The sequence below is a fragment of the Rhinolophus sinicus genome, chromosome 3 (assembly GCF_057876585.1).
Source record: "Rhinolophus sinicus isolate RSI-liver-muscle chromosome 3, RSI-T2T, whole genome shotgun sequence".
Classification (NCBI taxonomy): domain Eukaryota; kingdom Metazoa; phylum Chordata; class Mammalia; order Chiroptera; family Rhinolophidae; genus Rhinolophus; species Rhinolophus sinicus.
The window spans coordinates 74,103,789-74,127,095 of record NC_142503.1 but is presented as its reverse complement, the minus strand read 5'-3'; the positions used below and the strand labels follow the sequence as shown (position 1 = coordinate 74,127,095).

The 23,307-nt window shown below is 38.6% G+C and overlaps 1 protein-coding gene across 1 annotated transcript in view; it reads right to left on the bottom strand.

The window, feature by feature from the left end:
- MAN2A1 (mannosidase alpha class 2A member 1) overlaps positions 1–23,307 on the bottom strand; it is a 167,374-nt gene that overhangs the window by 131,145 nt on the left and 12,922 nt on the right. Inside the window, exons 2-3 of the mRNA XM_019727767.3 lie at positions 13,231–13,488; positions 10,208–10,352 (exon numbers count right to left, since the gene is read on the bottom strand). Coding sequence (XP_019583326.2) covers positions 10,208–10,352; positions 13,231–13,488 — 403 coding nt within the window. The remainder of the gene's footprint in view (positions 1–10,207; positions 10,353–13,230; positions 13,489–23,307) is intronic.

Genomic DNA, 23,307 nt, shown 5'->3' with positions numbered 1-23,307 from the left:
AGCTGGAAGAGCATTCAGAATCCCTTTGCATTTATTCTTTTTCACTCTAACAACACTATCACCCATAAAACAGTTAATCGCTTTTTTAAATAAGTGAGGAAATATTTAAAGCAATAAGCACATAATTAGTTCTATAAAGAAGGCATAATTCCAAATTTAATATCATTATTTTATCATAAAATATTTAAGTCCTAAAATATAAAACTAATAAAGCCAAAAACTCTATTGCTTATTTTTAATGCGCACGAACAATTAAGCACCTAGTAGTTGTGGAAAAACACAATTTTGGACTCCTGATTTACCTTCAAAGTCTAGAGACATTGTGGAGATCTGATCTTCTGAAGAAATGCTTAGTTTTATATGGTTCGTGGGCATATACAGTATCACCCTTAGAACCTAGGCAAGAGTGCCCCACCCTGAGCCCTGGACTCTAAGGGGATCTCCCCATTCTTCCTCTGACCACATTTCTTTCCACATGATAAATCCACAGGCAAAGAACTTGCCCACCCTGCTCTGCCCTTCTGAGTACCAGGGCCCAGAAATCTATGTCCAAACAGTCTCAAGCCAGCTTCTAGAGCCTTCCGGGGCCCTCTAGCAGCCCTTCGCTGTCAGGGCAGTCAACCTTGCAGGTGGTAACCTCTCTAGCCTGAGTAGTGGCCAAGGAGCTGCGGTTTGCAGGGGGTGTGGAAAGAGAGTTAGGGTGTCTGCAAAGAGGCCCTGATTTAGGACAGGGCCAGATCTGAGAGGAGGGATTGGGCTGTCCCGTAGGCTGACTCTCCCCCTGCACCACCACATTCCAGTGGGAAATGCAGCCCCAGCAATCTAAATCTACACTTGGCCTTCCAGATGACTGAGCTCAAGACAGGTAAAAAGGACCTATTTTGTTTAGCAATGTATTAGTTTGACTTATAATTTTTAAATGTTTAGACATAAGGTCTGAGGGCCTCCAGGCATTTTTGCCCCAGGTCCTGCAAATTTTAGAATCAGTCTTGGATACATGCAACAGTCCAAACTTCAAGCCAGTCAGTGCTCATGAATCTAACACCTGGTATGAAGCCTATAACTGCAAGAGTTCAACAAGTACGTGATTGATGAATGATGATGCACGGTCCAAAGGATTGAAGAAAACTTATGTGGAATAGAAATGCAAATTTATTACTTCATCTAGAGAAGAAACCAAAGGTTAAAGATATCACATACTACTAGTTCTAATATGTTCATTGTCTTTTTGATGCTAACCTAATAATCTATGACCAACAGCTTTAAGTTTCTAGTTAATATTTTAAAAGGTTCAGGCAGCTCTAAAATGATTTAAAAACACACATCTCAAAAAAGGCATGGCCCTTAAATCACTGTCACACCATTATGGTTTTAACTGCTACAATAATGATTTTTTAATGAGTACATTTATTCCACTCAAAAGTTAAACAGGTACCAACTGTTAAGAAACCATGAAAAGATTTTGAGTCAAAAATAATTATATCCAGAAAATAAACATTTAAAAAAAGCAACTTAAGCTTCCAGTTATTTCTATTTTAACGTAATATTCTCAAATTTAAAAATAACTACAAACAGGTCTCATGAAAAAAAGAAAGTTCCTTTATTTTAGTAACTAAGTTATACTCTATCAACAAGTTTCTTCCCTCACTTGTCAAATCTTTCAATATTCAACGGCCAACATCCAGGCTTACACTTAAGGGGTCACAGACCATCTTAATTGGTATTACTATAACTCACATATGCTGCTGATTAATTTTAATTCCAATATTTCTCTTATAAATTAAGCTTGCTTTGCCCCCACTAATAAACTGTGAAAGAATTTTAATTAATATTCTGTTCTGGTTTATTCAGTCAAACACAAACCAAGCATCTAATAAGAGCAAAGCAGTAAAGCTAAGCTAAATGAAAACAGATTCTGTAGTGAAAATATGAACAAAATGCTGTGGGAATAAAGTAATTTCCTACCAGAATGAAAGAAGGGAGATTCTTAGATTAGTCCGTCATCTGGATAAAGGGAAAAGGCGGTAGTTCCAAGCTGAGGTCAGAGCATATGGAAAAGACTAAGCCATGACGGTACACATCAAGCTCAGAAAGCAGAAGGAGGCTGAGTATGGCTGCATTAGAGCTTACATGGTGCGAATATGTCGAGAAATTACACTACAAATGGGGGTGAGATCACTGAAAACCTTCTAAACTATTTCGGCTTCTCACGGAAAACTTAGGCAGAAGAAAGTTAAGGTTTCCTGATGTGTGCTTTCAAAATTAACCGTTCTGTGAATGTAGAGGACAGGATAAAAAAGTAACGTAGAAGAGAAACAGGAAATGAGTCCACAACAATTATCCTGCTGAAAAATGGTTAACGGACTACAGTGAAAACAGATAGGAAAATGAGAGGCCAAGGAAGCAAAATGAAGAAAACTGGAAAACTCACTAACGTTCCCAAGAAAGAGTAGTGGGAGAGTCCAGGATGAAGCTCAGGTTTTCCAAAGACCCATAAGTCTTTGGAAACCTATAAACTTGCTGATTCCGAAATGATGTTGAACTCAGGTTTCCAAAATAACCTAACCTTTTCCCCAGGTGCTTCAGTGTCACCTAACAGTTTTTAAAGCATATCAGCTTCACTTCCATTAAGTTGTTGGAGAGACAGCACTTTTTGTACCCAGGTAAGATGCTGTCCCTGGAAATTCTATCCCACACCACAAGAACCTATGTGCACTGCTGTTAGGACAGTTGGGATTTTGTTCATCCTGTAGCTGTATATGTATGATGTCCAATTGTGACCCCTTTCTGTATTGTTTTGCTAAATGCCCTTTAAAAGACCTGCTGACCTTGATACTTGATATCTGCAATTGTGAGCTCAACCTCCAAAATAATTTCTAAATCTGTGCTCAAGTTACTTTCCTCCGTGTTAAGGATTCCAACCAGAAGCATCTACTCACACCTAATGAGGACACTTCAGGACTACTAAGTCTTCCCCAAACAGAGCAGGGTTGTCTGAAATCATAAAAAGTGTCTATAATCATGAAAAGTGACATCATTGGAAGTAAAAGAAAAACTGATTTCCTTTAAGAAGTTACTCTTAGGATATATGAGGAGGCCACTTAGACTTGCGATCAGGCAAATACTGGGCAAATTCTCAAACCTTCTGGAAGAAACTATCTTAAAAGCCGGAAAATACTGCTTCAAAATCACTTTCCAATTGTAAAACATGTAGCAATGAGGAAAACCACTCACCATCTCATGTACTAATGTAGTATTTAAGGACAGAAATATTCATTTCAATAGGAATAAACCAGAAGAAAAAAGGGACAGGAAAGAGTGCAGTGAGGTGTCTACTTTTGCACAATAGTTAATGTTTTATATGATTAATAATGTAACATGGATGACAAATCCCTGAAAGACTCTCTTCCTAGAAGCTTTGCCTCTGGTTTCAGAAGTACAACATTAAATAAAGGTCACAAGTCCTGATTCCAGAGCCAGATGGCTTGGGTTCAAACCCAGCCCTTCCATAGACACATTTCTTATCCTCTCTTCTGCCTCAGTTTTCTCATCTATGAAATGAGGGTAATAATAGTCCTCTTGTCATAAAGTTGCTGAGAGCAGTAGTGGATTTAAAATATGTTAAGTGCCTGGAACACAGTAAATTCCCATAAGTACTAGCAAGTATTTTTATAACCAGGGTATGGTGAGTTTTGAAGGACCCAGGCTTGAAACATAGACAAAATAACCTAAATAGGGGAATTGAGAGATGTTTAATGATCAGGTATATCTCTTAGGTGATACTTGACATATGTGCTTGAAAAGGATGCAGCCCATTCAGAGCCCAAACAGATTTTTTTCCCTCTAAAAAGAAGCTCATTACACCAATTCTAAAGATCTTCTAAAAAGACAATTCTAAAAAGCCATGGAAATATTTATCTTAAATGCCACCATTTTCTTAATTAAGATTGTCAGATAAAATACAGAATGCTAGTTAAATCTGAATTTCAGATAAATAATGAATAAATGTTTAGTATACGTAGGGTTCATATGATATTTGGTACACACATATAGAAGGTCTGACAATTAAGTTTGTGAACTTGTTGCAATGCTGTTGCTCAACTTTTCTATATCAGAGGGATTATTCCTTATGAATTTGTACCAACTGGACAAACAGTTAACCAAGTTTACTATTTGGAAGTGCTGAAAAGGCTGCGTGAAAAAGTTAGACGACCTGAACTTTTTGCCAACCATTCATGGACACTGCACCAGCTCCCACGGCACTGTCTGTGAGGAAGCTTTTAACCAGTAAACAAATAACTGTATTGGAACACCCTCCCTACTCACCTGATCTGTCCCTCAATGACTTCTTTCTTTACCCAAAGATAAAGGAAATATTAAAAGGAAGACATTTTGATGACATTCAGGACATCAAGGGTAATACAATGACTGCTCTGATGGCCATTCCAGAAAAAGAGTTCCAAAATTGCTTTGAAAGGTGGACTAGGAGCTGGTGTCAGTGCACAGCTTCCCAAGGGGAGTACTTTGAAGGTGACCATAGTGATATTCATCAATGCGGTATGTAGCACTTTTTCTAGGATGATTTTGCAAACTTAACTGCCAAAATCATATACTAAAAATTTTTCACTGTTTATCAGAATTTCAAACTTAACTAAGCAGACTATTTTTCCTTTTTTCAGGTCAATCTGGCAACCCTATTCACAACCCAAAGTTCAGAAAAAATGTGCTGAATTAGCCAATGCCCATAAAGCAAGAAGAAATAGAATCACTTAAACTAAACAAAGTATCTTAAGAGTCAGTATGGTAAACGGAAAGCACATGGATCTCAGAATCAGGCAAATCTGAGCTGCAAGTCACCATCCTCTGTCACTGTAGAACTAACTGTCCTTGAACGGAAAAAATTAATAAACCTACCTTAGCCTCACTGCCCTCATATAGTCAAAGGGGTTTAATTTACCACTTTTCAGGATTGCAAAAGTAACACACACCAGACATTTCCCTGACGCAGAACAGTCAACGAAGGCTAGTTCTCAGTTCTTCCTCATACTATCTTAGCTCCCCAGAAACTCAAATTTCCTGTCACAGTAGCCAAAACCAAAGAACTCACTGAATCCACAATAACTAAACAGGACAAAGTACTCCCCAAACTGTGCCCGAATACGAACCTCTCCCGACCATCTCATTTCACTCAGCAGGTGCCAGAGTGCTACGTGCCCACTGCCTCTCACCTAAGTGGGCCCCTCCAACTATGGCACCAGAACTGTTTTCTGCTGACAGCGCTTAACAATATTTGAACAGAAAAACCTTAAAACAACATTACACTGTGCTTTCCTCAGAGGTTTTTGTTCTTCTTCACAAACTTTTTAAGAATAAAGACATATAAATTCATTTCAAACTGCCATATAATCCTAAATGCTAAAATCTCTTTTCTTAATTAAAAAAAAAAAGCCAAAACATCCAAGTCACTCAGTTGAGTCAATAAAAAGTCTGCAAAGGAACTGCCCATGCATATAAGAAAATTATTTTGCAGAGTGACTCCTGGAACTATCTAGATCCTCTTTGTATTTTGGAGTCATACCACATGGGGGATTATTTTCCAATATTCATTTTATAAATTGCTTAACTAACAATATGCTGTCCAACTTCCCATTTAGTCTACCTTATCTTCTCTCTACACACTGTGATTTCTTTGAAGGAAAATTAACTAAATATTTTAGCAGTTTAACTAGTGAGAAGCAAAGAATTAAGATTGTAGATACAAAGGTGCTGTAATTGTGTTTTAATCAGCTTATTAATACAACATGAACATGTATCAATCAACTAACATTTAATTTCATGGTCCATGATTCAAAACTTTTCAAAAGCAAAACAATATAAAGTTATCAGAATTTACCAAACGATTCCTTTCTAATTTTGTTTCAACTCGTGTAAACCATACAAAACACTGTATAACAATTAGTACATGTCCTTATGGACTAGAAGAAGACATAATTAGGAATTTTATTAAAATACAAACATAATATGAAATTTGTATTTCTTACGAGATATCACCAACTTGGACCAAAAAGAAAAATATCTACATATATAAAAACACAGCATCATAATTCTTTAAGTTAGGGGACTAAATATAGGAATCTTTAAAAAAATCTATTTCAAATATTTCTATCTCCAACAGACAAAACTTCATTGATGAAACAAACTACTGAGCTAAAGTTTGTTTTAAATTGTTGCTGTAGAAAATGCAAACCAATCTCTATAAATCTCATTTAGAAAATAAATTGTCTAATTGCACATTCATTTAGGAGTATTACACAAAGATATCCCATTACAGAGTCACATTTGACCTGTAATATATGTGCACTTACTTACCTCTTTTCCTCCATTGAAAAAGTGGTTTTTCATGATATGAATGATTCAATTTTTCACAGAATAATTTAGTTTATCAAAAGTCTATTTTTGTGAAGGAGCAGTGAAATTAGGAAAACTCAGCAGATTCTTTTCTCTAGAATTCTGCTTGATAGCAAAAATCATTTTAGTTTTAGAAAGGTTTGCTTCTGACCACTACTGTTTTTCTCAAGTGGAGAAGGGCCTGAGGGTGAGGGTCATTAATATCTTTTACTAAGACAAAAGGATTCAACTGTGGTTGCTAGGATACCAACAGACAGATTCATTTATTGCAGTCATGAACAGTTATTAGGGATGTCTTCTCACAGAACAACTGTATAGAGTGCCCCTAGAAGCTGTGAGAATGAATTTTGTGTGAGCAAGAGTGACTGCATACTGAATGAGCAAGAGTAACTCCATTTTGGACATGTGCAGAGAACTTAGCAGACAACTGCCCAGGGAGCTACCTGGTTGCCCTAGTAATTGGGTGTAACCAGCTACACCCCGATGGTCTGCTACTAAAGATAAGGTGAGGTCAGGAAGTCATTCAGAATTGCAAGAGAACTGAGGACTTCTGCAGCTCAGAGAGCTAGTCCACTGAGAGGTGACCACGCTGCCACTCTGCTCCGAGAACCCACTGCCATCTGCTCCACTGGGACTGAACCTCTGCTGGACCGGCCTCCCAGACCAGCCACCCTTCCTCGCTCCATCAGGACTCTGAATGACTTTGGGACTGGTTCCTTCCTCTATTTTACCCAATTATTGCATTACTCTGTGCTTTACTGTTTGGTGTGCTGAGGATTGACGTTTGAGTAAAGAGCATATTGAAAGGCATTTAAGATCTTGTGTGCTCTGTTCCTCACTCGTGACACGGCGACCGTGGAGCCTCAGTCAGTGCCAGGTAGATCCTGGGGGTCTGAGAGCCCCCTGGAGGTTAGTCCCCCTGACTTGCAGGAAGGGACTCAGCATGGACTGTGAGCCTCGCAGTCGCTCGTCATAACAACATACTAACTACAGTGGGAACCCAACAAACAAAATCTAAAAGGCAAAGGCAATCCCTGCCCTTGAAGAGTGTGATATCATCTGGTTTTGGTATTTAAAATTACAAAGTGCATTTTAAATAAGATATTTTTTTAAAGAAATAGAAATAAGTAGACAATGGGGAAGAAGGGAAGGGAGTTAAAGAAACACGTATGGCTGAGGTCAAATACTTCATCTGAGTCTGCAGAGTCCAATTCCTTCATTCGTTATTTATTTAACTAAATGAGTCTGTACTATGTGCTGGTTACCGTCCTAGGCATTAGACACTCAACAGTTAATGATGAAAAGTTTGAGTCCTCACTGCACTTACATTCTAGTGAGGAGACCCAGCAGAAGTGCTGCAAATATTTACTTCTGTGCCTATGTGGAAGCATGTTTGTGTGTGTGTGCGTGTGTGTGTGCGTGTGTGTGTGTGTGTGTGGATAGGGTAAGAAAGCTGTGGAGAGGCATGGAGGCACGTCAGAGAAGGTCTGATATATAATTTAGTGATTACTATACGTCAAGTATAGGGCTAGACAATGACGGTAGCGTGTAACAGGAGACACATGTTCTCTGCCGTTCTGTTATAGTTTACTCAGGTGGGAAATCCAGGTAAACTAACAGGCGCCACTGGTGCCACTACCTGTGTAAGCTTGACAGGTTGGTAACACCCTCATCATGAATAATGGCACTAACTTTCAAGGGTTATTGGGAGCAGTAGGTGTTTACAAAACATTTGGCACAATTCCTAGTAAACTACAAATGTTATTATTACAGCTAAGTGCCCATGTTATAGAATAATAAGAACTGAGATTGGTAGAAATTGAGGATGGCAGAAAAGGGGAAACGATAATAAAGGTCTTCAAAAAAAGAAAAAATCAAAAAGGAGGACAGATGAGTCCAATGAGGACTTGTAAGACACACTGTGAAGTGTATTTATGAACCTACAAGAAATAGTATACAATGGAATCACATCACACACCCAATTAAGTGACAAGAATAAAATTACACACGATTGGCAGAGAAGAGAGAAGGAGAGAACAATTTAAAAACTACAAATGGCTCTGCCGCTACTTCACTCAACAAGGAAATATTTCAGAGTGAAGGAGTTTATAGAAAAAATATCTATAGTCCTACAGGCAGTCTCAGATCTCATATGTGAAATCTCAGCTCCTCACCTCACTGAGTTTGACTCTAGATATAAACGAAGATGTGTTTTCCATACGCACCCCCTAAAGACAAATACATTTAATCTGGCACTATTTTGATTAGATACGATTTTCATCACCTTTTGTACTTACTTCATAACTAACTCCTGCTTAAGATGCTATTCCACCTCTATGATCTCCATTTTGCAGATACAAAAATAAACATGCCCAAGGACACCTGGGCAGTATACAGCAGAGCCAGGATGCCTGCCTCCTTCTGTCTGACTCTAAATCCCTGTAGTCTTTCCGCCATGCCCAGACATCCCTGGCTTTGATTTGAAGGGGCAGGCTAAGATTAAGGAGGAAGACGATGCAAAACATATAAAAGTTAATAAAATGAACAGGTATTTGTAGAAAAAGATAAAGACATTAAGAACAAAGACAGAGAAACTAAGTCAGAAGCAGATATATTATAACTGCTCATCACAAATTTCCAAAACAATACTGATTTCATGTATTTTATACCTCTGTGCTTACTAAATATTGAAGTATTCTGGAAATTCAAACATTTCAACATCCAATCAATATCCAAGCTCTATCTCCCTGACTACCTCTCATACCCAAAAGAGGCACACAGAGCACACATACACACCTTCACCAAGTCATGTGTCCATACACTAACTTGTTAGTTTTACTGCCTTTGAAAGAGAAAGAAAGGATGACAATAAACTAATGGGAAAGAATATAAGTAGGAGATGAATGTTGGGAATAAAGAAAATCCTCCAAAGTACTAACTGAATGGTGGTACCTCTGACAGTAATAATGAAATTGAGAAAAATACCAAATGTAAGTATTAGTAAGTCATTCAAAAAAAAGTCTTTGGAAGTAAATTCAAAAAAAGAATCCTGCAACTAAATTCATTGGGCATTTACTCTGTGCCTGTAGATTCACACTAACAAGTGTACACATCGAAACATAATTCCTATTATAATTTTAGTAATTTTCTCTTATCTTGGGGAGAAATCTCTGGTCCCAATGAAAAACAAAAGTCATTCCTTTGAAATAACAATCACAATAATGACAATGATAGCAGTTACTTTTGGGCCATTCACATGCCTTTACATTTCACCCCTTGAAGTACGCCATTCTGATTCTACCTGGGAAAATACTTAACCACTCTCAGATTAAGGAACTTGCCTAAAGTTGTCTAATATTTCAGACATGATAGGGTAGGGGACTCACCCATGTCTGTCAGACACCAGGGCTCTAACCACTTTCTACTGATTCTCCATTTCAAAGACTCAAACTTAAATGTAGAGTTTATGGACATGAAATAATTCTCCCACGTAGTATTTTACACTAAGCAACTAAAATGAATGATCAGTACCTTAAATGCATGCAACTTTTCACCCCCAAAACTATGACCATCTTGTGTTTATTACTATTTTATGCTGCACCACTACTGTCCTTAAATGGCACATGAACTGATAAAATGAGAACTTGAAAGACAATGACATATAAAAGGAATACGATGCTGGTAAAAGTCAGAGAAATGTCTCAAAAACTTGAGAAATGGGCTCCACCAAATTACCATTAAAATAGTCTGTGCCTCCAGGGTCTTAAGAACCTCCCGTTTTTTGAAGTGCAAATTTTACCTGGGTCATTATGGGAATGAGGTACCACAAAGACTTGAAGGGGCTTAGTGTCCCATTCATTAAATTTATAGGTAATGTCAAATCCTTGCTTCCAAACTCCACCATCTGGATTGTCAAAAGGAATTAGATTGTAAACATCCAACATCTAAAAATATAAAAGACAAAAAAAAAAGTCGGTTTAACAATGTATAGCCATTATTAATTTAAACTTAATGTTGAAAAATATTTGCTCAAAACTACTTATTGTTGTACTCTGAGTACATATTTTACAAGATAAAACTACTTCTATAGACATTAATGAAGAATTTAAGGCAGAAAACATTTAATCACCATTCAAAGGCTTGAAATGCTTCCTGTGTGACCTAACTATCCTGAAAAATAATCCCCTCCCCCATCTGCTTCTGATAAAAACTTTCATTCATTTCCTCTTCCCGTGTTACTTCCAATTGATTAGAAATGAACAGAAATTGAATAGCAAACAAAAAAATTGTATTATGACCAAATATTTAGCATTTTCAAATACAGTACTGAAAATTATTTACTTTTTTTGAGTTGCCTTTAGTTTATAATCAATCTCATATATTTTAAAATCTGAATCTTAGTGAAAATTCATAACTATTCTTTCATTTAGCATATGTTTTTTATTCTAAAAATAAAAGCATAATAAGGTCAAGTAGGTTAAATAAGGAAGAATTTTTTTAAATTGAGATTTAGCTTTTAAGTGTTCAAATATTTTCTAAGTTTCCAATGCAATATTCCTTCTAGATAATAATCTATTTGGACACAAAGGAAAAAATATTGCGCCCCAAAAAAACCCCTAAAAACTTTTATTCTTCATACTATCTACAATAGTAAATGTGACAAAGAACACAACCACCCTTTGGCAAAATTCAACTTATGTAAAAATTACATCCTAATTAATGTATAAGTGGGTTATAAAGATTTTCTAAAAATATCAGGCAACTTTCATAAAAGTACATACAAAATATCTTGTTTCCCCGAAAATAAGACCTAGCCAGGCAATCAGCTTTAATGCATCTTGTGGAGCAAAAATTAATATAAGACCCGCTCTTATTTTACTACAATATAAGATTGGGTATAATATAATAAACATAATATAATCTAGTATAATATCGGGTCTTATATTAATTTTTGCTCCACAAGATGCATTAGAGCTGATTGTCCGGGTAGGTCTTATTTTCGGGGAAACACGGTACTTTGTATAACATATCAGTTCAGAATTTATGACTTTAATAAATAAAAGAAAATGCTCCAAGGATAAGTGAACAGATCTTTGGGAACCAGCTGGACAGGAGGATGCGATAACAGTCTCTGCTATTCCTTTCAGTTCTTCCTTAGATCCTGTGAATCTCCCGGTCCCTGCTGCCTCCTTCTGCCTGCCTTCCATAGTTGCTCTACACCTCCTTTCTGTCCACCCCAGATTTAGAACCCCCCAAAAAGTTCTGTTTTGTCCCCCTTTAAAGGTTATTTAATTAAAACCTGAACAAAGCCAAGCCTCATAGAAATAAATACCCATTCAAAGCACAAGATCCTGATCCTATCTGAACCTGTCCACACAATAGCTGATGAGGTTGCAGGCATAAGGCCTGGCCAGCTCCACTGTCCCCAGCTATCTACTTGGCCTGTGAGCCATGTGGCCTCGAGATCATATCATGTTCTTGTCCCTAGCAATTAGTGAAAATTTGAAGCAAGGCCAGAGCCACCTCATTTTGCACAACTGTAAAATATTCACCCCATAGGGTTGTCTTGTCAACAAGTTCGTTTCTAGTCTTAGGTAGAAAGTTAACAAACACAGCTCTGCTAATTTACAGAATAGAAAAATATGAGTGACACACCCTAAGTGTAAGAAAAGCAGAAATCCTTCCTTACCCTAGTCTTCAACTCCACTACCCTCTAGGACAGCAGGATTCAAGAGAAATGTGCAAATGAAACCCGTAATTGTAAATTTCACAGTGAAATGAAATAGGTGAAATTAATTTTGAGGATATATTGTTGTTAGCCCAATGTGTTCAAAATATTGCCATCTCCCACCTCAGGGATGATGTAGATGCCTGATCACTGCACTGTACACCTGAAGCTGAACAATAATGAATGTCAACTACAATTTTATATATGTGTGTGTGTGTGTGTGTGTGTGTGTGTGTGTGTGTGTGTGTGTGTGTGTATGTATATGGTTACAGGAAGCGGAGTACAGCATTAGGAATAGAGACAGTGGAAATGTAATGGCTCTGTGCGATGTCAGAGGGATAGTGGATGGGGGAGGGGGTTCACACAGTTTGAGGGATATAAATGATAAACGTCTAAGTATTATTTTGTCTTGTGCACCTGAAACTAATAAAAAAAAAAAATGGATCTACCCAAAAAAAAGAAGAAATTGCCATCTCAACGTGTAATGAATATAAAAATGAAAGATACTTTACAGTCTTTTTTTCATACTACATCTTTAACACTTTGTGTGCATATTATACTTAGAGCACATTTCAGTGCAAACTAACCATGTTTCAAGCACTCAGTAACCACGTATGCGCAGTGGCTTCCATATAGCACAGCACAGCTCTAGAATATTTCCCTTCTCTCTCACAAAGGGATATTCAGCAAAATGAACCTAACTGCCCACTGTGTGAAACCTATAATGTAGAACAGTGATATAGTTAGAAGAAGGCTTTTCTTGTACTCTCCAAAGGAAGGTAAGAAAATCTCTAGCCAAATGTAAGCTTCTAAATGTCTTCAACTATTACAGAAAATAGGACCTAAAAAGCATAGCAAAAGGCCATCTTCACAAAGTATAAAGTAAGAAAAATTAGGAGAAACACAGAATTATGGAATTTTATCACTAAAAAAAGGACATTAATAATCTTGTGACTAATCAAATCACTATACAAGAATAGAAACTAAAATCCAGAGAGTTTAAGCAACTTGCTAGTAAGTAAGAACAGATAACATACCAACTCTAAAAAAAAAAAAAAAAAGGTTCAGTGATTATTAACACATGTATACATTACCTGCACATGTGAATTCTGACTTCCGCTGTGTGAAGCAAACAGACAGTCTTCAGGGTCGATTGTGAGGGACAATTGTTTCGATGACAGAAGAGGTGACCCAGCACCTCGGCTGAAATTGCCTTGTGAACTTTTCGACCCATCCTCCACAGACTCACTCAAATTGATGACAGAATCTCTAATATTTGAGATGATCTCATTATTCTCAGCTAGCAAACGCTCCAAATGGTCTATTTTTTCTTGCAACATTGAGAGCTGGCCCTACAATAAAAAAGACAAAGGCAGCTATATGAAACTCCAATATAGCTCTGCGGAGGCACACAGATTTTTTTTTTTTTTTTTCTAAATTATGTGCCTGCCCAAGAGGGCAGCCACTCACCCTTTACTTTCCACTTTTATAAGTGGGATCACAGAAAGCATGAACAGCTGAAAGGGTTGAAACACCAATTTACGGCAGAAAATTTTCTCCATAGCTGCAATCTTTGTTTAACCATATTTTAAAATGTGCAACAGAAGGACCCAAAACATTTTAGGATATATTTCCTATTAACCCCAACCCAGCCCTGAAAGATCTTTGGGTCTCTAAAATCACTTAGTACAACAGCATATTATATTCAGGTATGAAATCTTAAATATAAGTGTAATTGATTGTAGTTATTCTCAAGGGTCAAAGAGTATGAACCTACAAATGATCATTTCATATTAATCGGTAACACTAGTGGACAATCCTAAATAAGAACTATTAGCTATAGAAAAAAAAATCAATTAGTCAATTGTTAATTAGCCATACGCTTGAAAAAGACTGTCATGAACTTTCTCGAGTAACCACGTTGTTGAGTCGTTTAGACTGCTTCCACTATATTGTGTGACTTTTAGATTTTTTTAATTGCCCCTCACATTAAAAGGGCCATCTCTATAATATAAACCTTGCTATACAGAATAGCACCTCAGCTTATTATGAGAGCAAGGACAATCTTTGTCTTTTTCACTCCTATACCCAGGGTTCCAAACACAGAGCATATAGTTATAAATTTGTCCAATGACCCTCATGTTACTGGAACTCAATTATAATTCCTGAGTGAATACCCACTGTGCCAGGTATAATGCTACATGCTGGGTAGACAGATATGCATAAGATATGAGTTCCTGTCTGAACACACAAGATGACATTGTAACTAGAAATAGCCTACCCTATACCCTCAAACAGTCCACATTATGGTTTAATAAAATAACTATATGGATATGAACAAACAATTCTAGACATCCAGAAACAAAAAGTCTATCACCAGTAAATAACAGAAAGAAAGGAGGAAGGAGAAAAAGAAAACTCGTAAATGTCCACAAGTAAAGGACTGGTCACATGGTACATCTAATATTACTGACTAGTTTTCAGTCACTGAAAATGTAGAAATATTATTTTTTTTTTAAAATTAAAACTATATGGGAAGTTACTTTCAGGAAATACACTTGAGAAACAGTAGTTTTAAAATAGTATGTATGGGAAAAAAAAGTATGCATGACATTATCCCCTTTTGAAAAATAATACATATGGAAGGCCACCATGGAGATGGTAAAAACTGTTTATAGGCATTTATATTCTTCTTTAGCTTGTTATGAACAGTTGCTGATTTTGTAATGGGAGGCTGAGAGAAACAAGGATTCCACTTCAGGTTACTGGCCAGTTCAACAAGGGGAGAGAAGACGTCAACAGACTGCTATGTACCAAGAAAGAGCCATTTCAGCAAACTGTGTGTAACAGACAGTCCTCAAAGACTCTCTCACAGGCCTCGCTACCTAATAAAGACAGAAATAGCCCCCTATATGTCAAAATTGCAGTCCTTTAAAGTAACTGTCATCTCCGGGGGGGTGGCATGTCTCCACAAGCCTGTTCATCGGCATGTACAGAAGCAGGAAGTACGAGGTTTTAGCACAGAACTCATGCTGAAAGACAAGCCCCATTTCCCCTAGTGCAGAGCAAGAGAGAGAATGTGGATCAGTTAATAACTAAAAATGGCAAAACAAAGGAAACTTGACGGATCAGTGCAACATTAGATTCAGGGTTCGAAGAGAAACTAGTTGAACCATGTAGATTCCAGGTCAGCAAAGCTGTTGAGCAGTATTATACTAATTTTTTTTTTCCTTTTAATAAGCACACACTGATGTTAGTTGAATCATTCTCAGTGGAAAGGCGAAAGGGGACGCTTGGCACAAACCAAAGTTCATACAAAGAAGCTAAAAATATTTGACAGTCAGGTACACAGCTTTGTATATAAATTTGTATATATTTTCCTAAACAGACATGCTATCAAAGGTTGTCCAAAATAAGGGAAAAGCTTTTCTGCACTCATTTATCACAACACCATAGACTGTAGCTTTTTGAAATCACTTCTGATGAATTCTGTTGAATATTTTCAATACTGAGATACAAGTCTACTTTAGTGATGCTTGCAATTCCTGCCACAGCAGGTAAACACAGTAAATCCAGTTCCTCTGATTCCGAGAATTAGAACATGTTGACTCGACTTACCTGCAGTCAAGCTATACACCTCCATAAAATAAAACCTTGGCTTGGTCTAAGGTTTTATTTTGTATCACCCAATAATACCATTACTAACTGCTTGGTGACAGACGATTTCTAGACTTATTGTGGTGATCACTTCATAAGGTATATAAATGCTGAATTACTATGTTATATACCTGAAACTAACATAATTTGTTAACTACAATTAAAGATAATTTTTTTAAAAAGCTAAGGGGAAAACAGAAATTAATTCCAATGAAAATAAAAAGCTATGTTGGAAAATCTTAAAAAATTAATAAATACCACCATCCTAGAGCTTTCATCAGACACTTACAGTGTATAAATTAACAAACGGGTGCCGAATTTCTCCACATCTTCCTGCACTTTCAGGAAAAGATAGTTTCGGAGCCATGCACACGGCCAAGCTGCCTACACCTCAAAAAGTACACACTGAGAAAGAAAAGGGCTCCCTTTGGAATAGTCTTACTATGACCCTGGTCCCTTAACCCACAGAGGAGAGTATTATTCAAAATAAACATTACAGGAGATGGATGTTTCATGAAAAAGGAACTTGTGGGCATTAAAGATGATTTCAATCTCATTGTCGCTTTAAAGATAGAATTAATGATCAGTACCTAGAATTTGATACTGAATTAAGTCCATTGAGAAAACCATGTCCTAGGGATATGTCAGCATAATGGTCTAATGAAAATTGTTTTTAAAACTGTATTACGCAGTGGAATAAAGGCTCCCTCTAAACAGTTGAAATTTTTAAAATACACACAACCTCATAAGCAAATTCTGTACACACAATAAAGAGTGGTATGACTTTAAAAAGATGCACTCGTAGTCTACCTTAAAGTAACAGAAATCATAGATAATGTTTCAATTATGCTGACAAGTCAAAGAATACTTGATGGTATTGAAAAAGACAGTTTTTGTAGTGCAAGAAAATTACTTATGAGAAAACCACTTTATTCTTTGATTTGCTAATCAGTTCTATAGGGAGTCCAGGGTGTTGCACTGCTGAGGAGAGAGGAAGGTCATGACATTTGATTTACTCTGCTTTTGGTGAAAAGAGAAAAACAGAGCAAAAAAATCTCTGATATCAAAGACTTTGGAGAGAGAACATTTAGAGCAGGGGTGTCCAAACTGCGGCCTGCGGGCCAACTGCGGCCCATGATCCATTGTTAATTGGCCCGCAGCAAATTCCAAAAATATATTTAGTTTACTTAAATAAACCAGGTGAGGCAATACATACTTCACCTCGAGTGAGTGGCCCGGCTGTTTGTGTATTTTACCGCATATGGCCCTTGGTGAAAAACGTTGAAAAAAGTTTGGACACCCCTGATTTAGAGCCTACTAGAAGGCAAAGTGGGATCCAGTACCCACTTAGCCCTACGAACAAAATCAATCGTGCATCTCCGGCTAAATCTGAAAACATATTATGTAATGAGTTGCGCAGGTAAGACACTAGCTTCTGGGATTGGTATCACGGTGATCACTGGAGCACAGCTGAATCTGCACACCTTCTCCTTCCTTCCTGTCATAATTGAAAAGAACATGTGCCTTCCCCTCCCACCACTTCAAAGGCCAACACTCTGCTGGTGAGCTCCAACCTGATCTCTGCCAGCTGCTCAAAGGCTATATTCTTGTGGTCAAACTCTCTCAACACTGCTGCAACAAACTCCCCTTCTGAAAGCAACTCATTCTCAGTGACAACATAACATGTTCTATTTGGTCAAGCTATATGAAACTGCCATTCTTATAAGTCAAAAGTAATCAAATGTCACCAATTTCATATGGTTCAACTTAACATCTTATCCTAGCTAAACAAATAAATCAAACTTCAGTGCTTCCCTTGGTCCTGCATCCCTTTCCAGGGCCCCACACTCATCATGGTCATTACAGGGATTATTAACAGTCTACATTTATTATCCCCCTTCCTTCCAAACTCCCACTGGCTCATCTGCCCATTCCAATTAGCACCTGACCACTACTCCACCAAAACGTACCATGAAAAGTACCCAAAGGCTTCCATGTTGTCAAGCCTGACGAACAAACACGGTCCTCACCTTATCCATCACCTCATGGAGCATTCGGCATTCCTTCCCCCCAGAAACGTTTTCTTCACTCACTCCCAGTATATGTTCTTGGCTCTCCTCCTTCCAACTGTTTATCAATCTCCTTCTTTCCCCGATATCTAAATGATGGAGGCCCCCAGGTTAGCTCCTGAGTTCTCTGACTTCTCTATACTGTCTTATCCACTCTATGGTTTAAATTCCATTTTTTTGTACTGATGCCCCCTCCCCATATTTGTATCTCCAACTAAACCCTATTCTCTGAAACAAACAAACAAAAAAACATCTATCCAAATGAGTACTGACTTCTCACCTTGGGTTTCGAACTTACATCCAAAAGACACCTTCCTCAAAAAGCCTTCCACAGGCCTCAAGTCTTCAGTAAGCAGCTTTAACCTCCACCGTGTTGGTCACTCGCAAAATCTTGGTGGTATACCTGATTCTTCCTCCTTCCCCACCCTGCTCACATATCCAACCCATCTACAAGCTCTGTCCATCCTACCTCCAAAATACTTGAATCAATCTACCTCTCTCCCTCTCAACTGGTACCACACTGGTCCAAGCCACCAACGATCCCTCCTAGCCTCGTATAGCAGCCTCTTAACTGAATTCCCATATCCACATCCTTCAACCATGCCCTACTCAGATGCAACACCTTTCTTACATTCCAGTGCTAGTTTCTCATTACACTTACATTAAAATTAAAATACCTTCTACTACAATCAATAAGGACCTGCATATCTATTCTCTCTACCCTTCTCTTTCTCCCCTCAACTTAGCTTCACCCTATTCTTATTTCAGTTCTAAGCCAGCTCCTGCCCACTCCATCTCAAGATCTCGGTACATGTTCTCTCTTTATACAATGCTTCCACTCTACCTCAAATGTCCCTACTGCAGAGCCTTCCCCAGCTATCTTATCTAAAATAGGCATCTCATGTTATTCTCTATGTCAACCTGTTTTCTGTTCCTTCCACAGCATTTTTATCTATTTTATTCATGCATTGCTTCCCCCTATCCTTCACTAACTGAATCTCTATTTTGAGAACAGGAACCATAACGGCTCTATTGTACCGTGATGCCTAGCACAATGCCTGGTGCAAAACAGGACTGCAAAACATTTACTGGGGGGCGGGGGGAAATAGGAAGAAAGAAAAACAGTGTGTGACACTTTTTTCTATCATAAGGAAGTATTAAATGTCATTTTTGGACATATAAACCTACACCAAAAATAATGAAAATAACAATTTTTTAAGAGAGAAAATTCAGGGGAAAAAAATTCATTGCAAGCCAAAAAGTAGGTACGAATGAGAAGGGGAGTCCTAAATAATCATGACTGACCTTGTGAGTAGGGTAAAATATGTGGCTCCTTTTCTAAGGAAAAGATTATGGATTCTATACACTCCAACCAATGGTTTTCAACTTTCACTTATCATCAACGGGCTATGATTTTCAACTTATGCAGGGATGTAGGGAGTTTGGAAAAAGAATCTTGAGAAACTCTAGAATCCTTCTTACCATGGTAGTGATATAAGGTGTTTATCCAACCAAATCAAGTTTCTAGTTAAGAGAACTGTAGAGAAAATATTACTACATATGTATAATATAACCACTACTGGCAGCATTCAAATAAACAAAATGTCACCCCAATGTGTATGTATCTGAAATTCCAGATCTCAACCATCTTCCATTTGTATTCTTTTACCCTCTTGGAATCAAATTTTCTTAGATTCAGCATATCACTCGAGCACATCAAAGTTTCCCTGGACTTGGATTCTATCACTGAACGTGCCATGCCCACCATGTAGCAATGCGGTTGGGTGAACAGGCTATAACAGTAACCATCAGAAACATCTGAAAGGCTGTTCAAAATCATGAACCCCAGGTACTCACCCTAAAATCTCTCAGGAACAGCCCCAGCCACGAGAGTGACATCACCAAAATGGCATCATAGGAGACCCCAACCTCCATCCTCCCACAAAGATAAACAATTACCTATCCACAAACAAAAACAGCTCTGTGAGATGACTGGAGTCTACCTACAAAACTTCAGCACACTGTCAAACAAAAAATCTGAGACTAACCACACACACACAAACAAAGGAAAACAGCTTCATTTTGCCTGGATCATCCCATCCCTCAAGCCAGTACTGCTCAACACCAAGAGAAAACTCTCCAGCTAGAAAGAGTTCCCCTAGCTGGGAAAAAAAGAGTGTGGTATGCAACCAGCTTCTCAGTCTTCACTGCACAAAGAGAAGAGACATATAGTTCAAGAAGAAAAGCAGGGGCTACCAAGTGCAGCCACACAGAGAGCAAGAGAGTTCAGTCACCTGCTCTACAGACAAACCCTGCTTTCACCATTGAAGAAGGAATCGAACCAACAGTCTGCAGAGCTGGCATAGAAGCCCTGCAGTGCTTACCCCATGTATTGGCATTCGCTGATGTCAGCCACCATGCTCTCTCCCCACCCAGCCCCTCTGGAGCCCGAGAACCACACCAGTAGCCAGCCCACACCTCTGTGGCTGCAGGAGTGAAAGACTCCCACCTAAACCCCCACAGCTGACCCCCACTACCATGGGGCTGGCCCCTCCAGCTGCACACCTGCATACCTGTCACTAGCATCCACTTTCTACATATGCTCAGGAGGCCTGGGAAGCCATGGGAGAGCACACCTAGAGCCAGGGGCCCTGCAGATGCTTGTAGGCCCAGATGAGACCCTGTCTTCTGTCACTGGACTGCATCGTTGCACTCACCTGCTGCTAGACCCTCCAGCTGTGCCCCTGCACACACCCAGCCTGATCTCCATCAGCAGCCTCCACTGCCATGTGCCCACGGTGAGACAGAGCAGGCACGGCAGTGCACGTCACCAACCAGTGTGCCCACAGCTGGCCCCAACCCAGACTGCCAGCATTGGCTGCTACCACAACATACATTTGCAACCAGCCCCGGCCACTACACATGCCCCTAGCAGCTGGCCCCCATAGCTGAGTGTATGTATACCACCAGCTCTCGTCACCACTGCTATCTGCTGTAGTCCTTGGGAACTGGACCTGGAGATGCCATTGAGGACTTAAAATGCCCTTATTGCCACTGCAGACACTGTAGCACTTGCCAAAGACCATGCAGTTGTCAATGCTGTGGACCCCAGTGAACTGAATCAAAGAGACATCACAATGCCCCTGAAACTGGTGCAGTCACACGCCCCTGCACCACTAGACCTGGGGTCACAGCATGCCCCCGCATGCCTCACCCATAGGTGAAAGGCTTCCCTTACCGAAGTCAGTCCATAAAGTCTGGGAGAGATGACTGCATTTTCAAATGCACAGACACCTATGCAACGCTACAGAGATCAGGAAGAATCAGAAAAACATGACTCTGCCATAGGAATACAGTAAACCTCTAGTAACTGACCCCAAAGAAATGGAGATACAGCAAAAGCCTGACAAGTAATTCAAAATAATTGTTTAAAGATACACAGAGAGTTACAGGAGAACACAGATAATTAAACAGTATCAGGAAAACATAAGAACAAAATGAGACGTTCAACCAAGAGATGAAAAACATAAGAACAGAAATGTTGGAGCTGAAGAATACAGTGACTAAACTAAACAGAGAGTTTTAACATGAGACTTGATCAAACGAAGAAAAAAATAAGTACACTCGAAGATTAATCAATTGAAATTGTCCGATGAGAAGAGAAAAAAGAAAAAGGAATAAAAAAGATTGAAGAAAGCCTACATGATCTACGGAATACCAATAAGAGGATCAATCTGCAACTTATTAGCGTTCTAGAAAAAACAGAGAAGTAGAGGGCAGAAAGCTTGTTTAAAGAAATAATGACTGAGAAACTCCCTAATCTGAGGAGGAATTTGGATACCCAAGTTCATGAAACTCATCGATGACCAAACCAAACCAACTTCAAGAGATCCTCTCCTGACACATAATAAAGTGGTCAAATTTTGAAGACAAAGAAAGAATCTTAAAAGCTGGAAGAGAAAAAATAAGCTTGTAACATACAAGGAAAACCCCACCAGGCTATGGACAGATTTCTCAGCAAAAATCTTAGAGGCCGTGATGAAAGAGTTGGGTGATATATTCAAAGTTCTAAAAGAAGAAAACTGCCAACCCAGAATACTTTACCTGGCCAAGCTGTCCTTCAAAAAAAGGAGAAAGACTTCCCCACAAAAACAAAAGTGAAGGGAATTCATCACCACAAGACCTGCCTTGTAAGAAATGCTGAAAGAAGTTCTTAAAGCTGAAGTGAAAACATGCTAATTAGTAACATGAAAACATATAAACATACAACACACTCATAAAGGTAAGTGTATAGTCAAATTCAGAACACTCTAACCATGTAATATGGTAAAATATTAACCACTTAATCTAGTAAAGGTTAAAGAACAAGAGTATTAAAAATAACTATAGCTACAATAATTTGTTAGTATATACACAATTTAAAAAAGGTAAATTGTGACATCAAAAATATAAAAGACAGGGGGAGTAAAAGGTAAAGGCTTTGTGTGCAATTGAAGTTGTCATCATCATAAAATAGATCTGCAGTTGGTTTAATCTACAGATGCAAAACTTGGCAATACAAAGAACCTACTGTGGTAGGCATAATGATGCCCCTCCCACCCCACCCCAAATGATGTCCATGTCCTAAGTCCTGAAACCTGGAGTGAATCTCTTACCTTACATGGCAAAACAGGCTTCACTGATGTGATTAATTTAAGGATTCTGAGATAGGGAGATTGTCCTAGAATATTCAGGTAGGTCCAATGTAATCACATGGGTCCTTATGAGGGAAAAGGAGGCGAATCAGATCGATATGAGATATGAAAACAGAAGAGGTCAGAATGATGCCATCCTAGAAGGGAGTCTTGAACCAAGAAATACAGGCAGCTCCTTGAAGCTGGTAAAGGTGTGAGGAAACGGATTCTCCCCCAGAGCCTCCAAAGAAAGGCAGCCCTGCCAACATCTTGATTTTAGTCCAGTAAGACCCATTTCAGACTTGAGACCTCTAGAACTGTAAGAAAATACATTTTTTCTTACGTTAAGCCAGAGTTTGTTGTGATTACAGCAGCAATAGGAAATAAATATGCCTGGCAAGGAGTTGACCCAATATAAATAAAGTTTAGAAAGTTTCCTTCCACTTGCAGTCCCTGTTAGAGGAAGCCACCCGAATCCTCATCAGAAGACGTGGGGAGCTGAGAGCCCATGCAATGGAGCCAGAGGGGTGACACCACGTGACTTTATAAGCTGTTTTCCCAGGGGCATATTTTGGTCTAAGGCTACATATCTACCTTAGAATAAAAGAGATAGGAAAAGACTTTATGATTAAAAATATTTTTTCAGGGAAAGAAACATCAACATCTTCATCTTGGATAGGTTGGGCGCTAATGAATAAAAAGTGTTTTAAAGGTATTCTAGCGCTATGGTGGGGCAAGTGGGGTAAGATGGTACGGCAGGTGGCCAGGTAAA